Source organism: Arachis ipaensis, chromosome B03 (assembly GCF_000816755.2).
Source record: "Arachis ipaensis cultivar K30076 chromosome B03, Araip1.1, whole genome shotgun sequence".
NCBI classification, from domain to species: Eukaryota; Viridiplantae; Streptophyta; class Magnoliopsida; order Fabales; family Fabaceae; genus Arachis; species Arachis ipaensis.
Window position 1 is genome coordinate 28,268,602 of NC_029787.2, and position 7,183 is coordinate 28,275,784.

The 7,183-nt window shown below is 33.6% G+C and overlaps 1 protein-coding gene across 3 annotated transcripts in view; it reads right to left on the bottom strand.

Annotated features, from left to right (window-relative positions):
- Positions 1-6,588, bottom strand: part of LOC107630096 (myosin-2) — an 11,765-nt gene extending 5,177 nt beyond the window's left edge. The window contains exons 1-16 of one of the 3 annotated variants that reach the window (XM_016333136.2): positions 5,476-6,588; positions 4,876-4,974; positions 4,618-4,761; positions 4,374-4,524; positions 4,244-4,271; positions 3,944-4,112; positions 3,673-3,736; positions 3,527-3,540; positions 3,352-3,436; positions 2,368-2,471; positions 2,122-2,260; positions 1,700-1,818; positions 1,456-1,608; positions 1,264-1,353; positions 689-766; positions 347-505 (exon numbers count right to left, since the gene is read on the bottom strand). In XM_016333136.2, the coding sequence (XP_016188622.1) occupies positions 347-505; positions 689-766; positions 1,264-1,353; positions 1,456-1,608; positions 1,700-1,818; positions 2,122-2,260; positions 2,368-2,471; positions 3,352-3,436; positions 3,527-3,540; positions 3,673-3,736; positions 3,944-4,112; positions 4,244-4,271; positions 4,374-4,524; positions 4,618-4,761; positions 4,876-4,974; positions 5,476-5,868 (1,989 nt within the window). In that variant the 5' untranslated portion in view covers positions 5,869-6,588. Of the gene's footprint in view, positions 1-346; positions 506-688; positions 767-1,263; positions 1,354-1,455; positions 1,609-1,699; positions 1,819-2,121; positions 2,261-2,367; positions 2,472-3,351; positions 3,437-3,526; positions 3,541-3,672; positions 3,737-3,943; positions 4,113-4,243; positions 4,272-4,373; positions 4,525-4,617; positions 4,762-4,875; positions 4,978-5,475 lie in introns of all 3 variants that reach the window. The other 2 variants (XM_016333134.2, XM_016333135.1) reach the window with 2 other exon arrangements.

Below are 7,183 nucleotides of genomic sequence, written 5' to 3' on the forward strand. Positions count from 1 at the left end.
CATAGGGTTAGAGTAAAATTGAGACTTCATCTAATTGACAAACTCATAAATGACCATATTCAGAAATTTGGCCTTTGCAAATTATATGCTGCATAAGAATATATTCCAGATATTACAAGAGGCAAATTAGTGATACAGATTGCTGCATTGTCAATCCTGCAGGCTTATCAACATTAGTATCTAGCATGTATGCATTATATTATAGTTCTTTATGTCCAATATGGTAGGAAGGTATGCAAAACTAAATCAAGTAGATTAAACTATTAAAGAATTAATTGGAATTGAAAAAATTGCAATAAAATAGGTTCTGCAACAACTAGTTCGAAAAGAGAGATCAGTAACTAACCTCCCCTTCATAATGACGAACACTGAAAGCCCTGCCTCTCTCCCCTTTGAAGCAAGGATTAGTACCCAAGTGCTGCTTAAGTTTGTTTGCAAACGTTAGATCAGAAGCCTTAGGCAAATTTGATTCCTCATCCAACAAGGAGAGTAGACTGTGAGGTTTCTGCACATTTTGTAGAAAATAACAGTTACATAATAACACTAATCAGAGATAATATTGTGAACACATCCAAACGGGTACCTGAATGCAAAACATTTCTATGAAAAAAACATAATGTCTAAAATGAGTGAAATCCAACCAAAACAAAGGCTAAAGTTCCAAAACATGTATAAAATTAAATTATACCCTCTCAAAGAGATCCAAGCACTCTTGATTGTCCTTAAAATATATTTTAGTCCACTCAATGCCATCTGACTCATAGTCCTGAAATAAAAAAAATGAAAATTATAATCTTGCTGTTGTGCATGTCGAAGCCTTTTGAACACAGGCTTAGCTCCTTACAGTATCGATGGTCAATGTCTTTTCAACGGAATTTGGCAATTTCTTATCCAACTCTTCTATTTTTTCCAAGGTAACATAAGTTTTAATACTTTTTTCATGAATTGTATTGTATCATACTATTGCATTTAAATTTTAAAATACTAATTGGCATCAAAATACCCAAAGCAATATTAGGGTGCATTTGGTTTATGTTTTTATTTTCTGTTTTCATTTTCAGTATTTTCTATTTTCAAAATTGTGAAGAAAAAAGAAAAAATAGTAAAAACAATAAAAGCATGTTTTTTGTGTCCACCTCATGTTTCGTGTTTTTTCTTTTTCCTTGACAAAATTCTGAAAACAGAAAACACTAAAATTGAAAACAGAAAATGAAAACAAAAACCAAACCAAACACACCCTTAACAATTAAAAGAGGTACTGACCTCCTGCTCTTGCTTAAACAGATGCCGATTGAGATGCTGTTGAAGTCTTTCATTTGCATAATTTATACAAAACTGTTCAAAGCTACTTTTCTGAATGAGACAAGAAACCGTTAGATCATATAGAAGAGATTGTCTGAAAACAAATAACATTCTTTAAAGCACAGTAAACATAAATTGATACAATTTGCATACCTGGAATGATTCAAAACCAGTAATATCCAAGATATTTATGGATTTCCCAGTACATCTTTTACCCACTTGAAGTGACCTGTTGATTTGGTCTACAATCCAGTTAAACAAGTTTTCATACATAAATTTTGCAATTTCGTCTCTCGTTTGAATTGCCTGAACATAAGATGAGTAAAGAAAAATAAATATAAATCAATTAGGATGCACAGAAAATAGAACATGTGAGATGTTCAAGTAATAAACATACCTGCTGCAATATCAATTTTTTTGTATTAGTATCCTTCTCAGGCTGGATTTTCTTGGTAGATAATGCTGCCTTCAATGCCTGGGAGCTGCAACCCATCAGCCGAGCAGCACTGGTAACAGCTACCCCCAAAAAAAGAAATATAAAATTAAAATATAAATAAATAAAATCAAATATATAAATTTCAAATTTCTGTTTATTTCAAAATAACATATATACAATATATTAGTCAAACTAAACCTCTTTAAAATCCTACTACATATAATACAAAACAAACTGTAACTGAGTTCCGATGGCATAGTAAAAATTCGATGCCAGTTCCCAGATTGCTTTGGGAAATCAATGACACTGATAGCATACTGAAAATAGCACCAGGTTCAACTAGTTGATCAAAAGGAATATGATACAAATGCAATGCAACTTACCTTCATCATCCAGAACCTCAATGTCATTCTCACTGTCTGCAACTTTGAATGATATATTTCCCAGCCATAGTATAGCAGCCAGCACCTTAAAGATCAGCTCTTGGTCCTCTTTGCAAATTTGGACAATATCGAGTGCTTTCTGGAGAGACACACAGCAAAAGGAATGAATATAACATGAGATCGTAAGACACCTCACAAAAATTTAAAAAAGTTATGGTGTACAAATTAAACTGTTGGGTGATATACCATCAGCTGATGAAATTTTTTAGCATCATCAATGCCATCAATCATCAAGCATTCACTCTGATTAAGATATTTATAATAGCTGGCTGCTCTAAGATTAAGTCTCTCTGCAGAGGAAAGAAAATGGTTAATATGAGCAAAACTATCTACAAATTTAATAACAAGCAGAAATGAATTTGCATAAAAATCAACTGTCCATTTAAAATTAGTATGTAAAATTAAGAGAGAAAATTGCATATACTTATAGGAAGATACCAATCAAACTTATTCGTTAGACAGGGAGTAGGGGTAGGGTACAACATACTATGTAGAAGATGATAGATCACACTGTATCTGGTTTAGTTATGAGAAAAGAAGATATACCCTCAATGGCAATAGGTAAATAGAGAATACCCAATATTTAGAGGTAGGAGGGTGTTAGGGCCTTGGGTATTATGTGGTGCCCAAAGTCCCACATCAAATAATATGAGATGCTTACTGTTATGTTTAAATTGGGTGGTTCTTTCCCCTTAATACCTAGTTTTTAAAGTATGGTTTCCCACTTTGGTTAGGTATTTCACAGAGGGTATCAACAAAAAGCATATCCATATAACCCCAACTAATAGGAAAAGGCTCAGTTATCAATGTTGCTGTTACTGCATTAGTTGCTGTAAAAGAGATCCTACTTAATATAGATGGTGGATGGTCATAATTCAGTGTCAAAAAGCAGTGATGTACTGCAAACATTGAATGAACTGATTTACAACAGTTGATGTTGGCATATTGGCACATTCTTTTGATGAGAAAAAACAAAGGAATGGGATTAATTAGCTTGTAAAAATTAACCAAATCGACTAGTTGGCTTGTGAAATTAACACTATGGGCATTGCCATTTTAACGCATTTTCCAATAAACCAATACATTAAAATAAATATTTCAAGAGGAGTCGTTACGTGAGGTAAGAATAGTATAGAAGTATTCAAAGAAGTAGATTCTCAGAAGATGCACCTTTAAGGCCAAATGAAGATCCAGCACAAAGTTGATAAAATATGTGATATGACCTCTCACCACTGGCCAGCTGAACAACTCTGGACTGTTCATATTGGACATGATTATTTCAGCAGTGATAAAAGAAGAGCATTACAATTCCATGCTTAAATTCAAATATGGCACTTCAAATTACCTTTTCTATCAAAACTGTTCAATTTATCACATGGGTTGGCATAGGACAAACAAAGCAATAAAATATGTCAGTTCACTAATTGAAATAAAAATGGATGTCAGAAGAAAGCACATCTGCAGTAACATCTAAAGCTTGAACAAGCTTACATGTTTGAACTTTAGCCCCATAGATTTTACCCATTGTGCTGAAATGAATTTCAATCAGCTTCCCCTGCGACAAATAAAAAATGTATGTCAACTGATTCAATTCAACTACTAAATCTTTTGACATCATGTAAAAGATGCTGCATAGCCCTAAAACATAAAGCTGCAAAAGAATATCTGCTATATATTTGATGGAAAACTATCAACTATAGAGATCTAATAAAACGATCACATAAGTAATAACCACTATACAGGAGGACAAAAATAGACTCACAAATCTGCTAGAGTTTTCATTCCTAGATGTTTTTGCATTCCCAAAAGCTTCTAGCACATGATTTGTTTGAAGAATTTTTTCTTCTGTACCCCTATTACTACGACCAACAGCAGCTAAGTACTGCATAGCAATCTTTGCTGTTTCTGTCTTCCCAGATCCACTCTCACCACTGCAACAAAAATCCAATAGTTACTATGAAGTATGAACAAGTGCACTAGTGATTATAACTTAAAGCTACTGAGTTCGGGAACATGTACTATGTGTGAGGAATAAAATGCAGAAATGTGCAAAAGCACAGACCTTATGATAATGGACTGATTTGCTTCATCTGCAAGATACAATAAACAAATAGAAAACCTTAATAAACATATCATTCAAGTTGAACATAAGGATCTCAATGGAAGAGAAGGAAAGGGAAAATCTCATTCACCTCTCATCATCTTCGTAAAAGCCTCATCAGCCACAGCAAAAACATGAGGACTATTGGTAAATTTCTGCTTATAAGCTGAAATACGATCATTTCCAAAAATCTGGAGATCTTTGAAGGGATTGACTGCAATTAAAATGGGCCCTGCTTTAGTCTGCGTACACAAAACAAATGCAGTGTTCAGCAGATGGACACACATAGACAATCACCCAAGTAAAAGAAAAGAAAACTGGGTAGGCAAACATACATAAATCATGTCCTGAGAATGTCTGAACTTAATATTGTGAAGAACTGATGGCTCATTCAAATAACAGAGCTTCATGAGATCGTCTACACCCTCAAATATTTTAGGATTAGCTGGTACAAACTCTGACCTGGCCACGTTAATAACCTGAAGTAACAACTCATCAGCAAATTAAAAAAAAAAAAAAAAAAAAAGTCACCTTGCATATCCAAAATTAAATTTAACACTATGTTTGAAAGAAACCAAAAACTTTACACTTACATTTCCATTTGAGAGTAAAACAGATGCTTCCTCTCCCGAGGTTGACTGTATCGTACCTAGTTCCCACAGTCCACTTGGTTGTCTACACCAGACACAAAGCTTCTAGGGAGAAATAACCAAATACCGAAAGTTAAATTAACACAAAAACCCATTCCAACGATGCATCAAAGATCAAATACAATATTAATATATAACTCATAATATAAAACTGCCACAAACATAAACATTATATACCAAAGCATAATTTACAAGAAACTCTCCTACTCCATCCATTCCTTTCTATCAGTCACTCAAAACATGTCTACTTAATTGGATCCATGTATTTATCTGATTACATTAATTCAACGATGTACCAAATCTTCAGAGTGACCGCTAGAAAAAAAAAAGGGAAAGAAAGGAGTATCTTTCAATCAACTAGCAGAAACTCCGGGGAGCAAGCTGCAGTTAACCAAAAACTAAACAATAGATCCACAAACTAATTACTAAGAAGTAAAAGTTAAAATTTTCGGCATCTAATCTAATGCAACATCGTATCAAATATTTAAAATTTAAAATTAAAATACTATGAATAAAAAACATAATCTCTTGCCCTGTTCTTACCTTTTTGATAATGTAAGAAATGTTATCATCCTCCAATTCCCTAACCTTCCCAGACGAAGCTAAATAAGGGGAATCCGCATCCATCATCATCTTCACCTTCTTGCTCCCAAAACCATCACTTCTTCTCTTCTCTCCCAGCTCATCTTCCTTTCTCTTACAATCAAACCCATTCGGCAAGCACTCCGGCATGGCGTTACTGCCGTCTCCGACCTTAAAGTTATTCGGCAAAGACCGCCTCGCCGGAGGCAGCCGTGCACGGGAGGCCGGCCGTGCCGGCAATGCCGGAGGCAAGTCCTTCGGCTTTGCTTCCTCTTCCTCTTTCCGACGAAGAGAATCAAGCATCTCTTCCAGAGAGCTCTTCGCCAAAGAAGATGGCGAAGCCGATAACAACATCTTGCTTCCTCACAGACCACAAAGCCTCAAAAAAAAAAAAACGAAATTTCACAAATTTTGTCCCCCCAAATCCACACTCAAAATTCAACAGAAGAACTGCATTTCCAGAAGCCACGAAATCAAAACTACACTCTTGACATTCAGCATCGAAGAAAAAACCAGTTCCCCGCTTTAACTCCGAGATTAGGAACAAACAACGGAAAGAAAAAAAACTACCAACAGAAAAAAAAAAGGTTTTGAAACGGTGAGGATCGAGAATTGATTTTGCTCGTTGCGCAAATCAATAGAATTTGATTTGATGAATCGAAAGAGACTCAGGAAGCGCTGGTTTCAATTAGTTAAAGCGTGAGTTACGAGGTTTCTGAAGAGTAAAGAAGAAGAAGAAGAAGAAGAAGAAGAAGAAACAAGAGAAAGAGAAGGAACAAGGCTATGGTTGTTGTGCTTTGTGTGAGAAACAATTAAACAAAAACTCTCTTCAACAGAAGGGATAATGAGGAAAATTTCTGTTGTAAGTTGTAACAGTGTTCTGTTTTCAAAACCAAAAGTTTTCTTTTTAAAAATAAAACTTAAAAAATAGACACAATGGAAAAACAAGTGGTTTCATAATCGTTTTCCTCTTTCTCTCTCTCTGCACCTCGGAAGATAAATACAAAAAAAATATAAAATAAAATAATTTAATGATAAATTTGAATTTAAAAATTTTTGTCGTGGTAGTAGGTTATGATATTTGCCTATATCTTCTCGGAAATTCAAATGTTACTAATGTGGTAAAAAATATTTTATGAGGATTTTTTATTTTAATATGGAAGAGTGAAGAGAGTTTTAGGTTAATGTTATAAAAAATAGAGTTTTACAATGTTTGGAGGCGTTGTTTTGTGTAAGTACAAACGCAGAATATGTATTATACTAACAATACGCAGTCTGTGTATTTACAATTTATAGACTGTGTATTGTAATTTAATATTAAAATAATACAATACGCAGTTTATGTATTGTCTTTATAAATTAAAAAAAATTTAATCTGACAATTCACACTCTGCGAATTCTATAGTCCCCAAAAATTAAATATAAAATATAATAAAAAATTAACAAAATATAATTTGTAGCATATATATCAAAAAAATAATTATATTATATAAAAGTCAATGTTCAACTACATACTTTAAGATTTTGATATTTTTAAACTTGCTCGACGATGCTTCATGGAACTAAAATCATCAATTATCATCTTTGAAGTGAATTTTGAAGCAATTTCCTTTTCAATATATACAATCATATAATCTGCTAAAAATTCATCTTCCATCTTGTTTCGAAG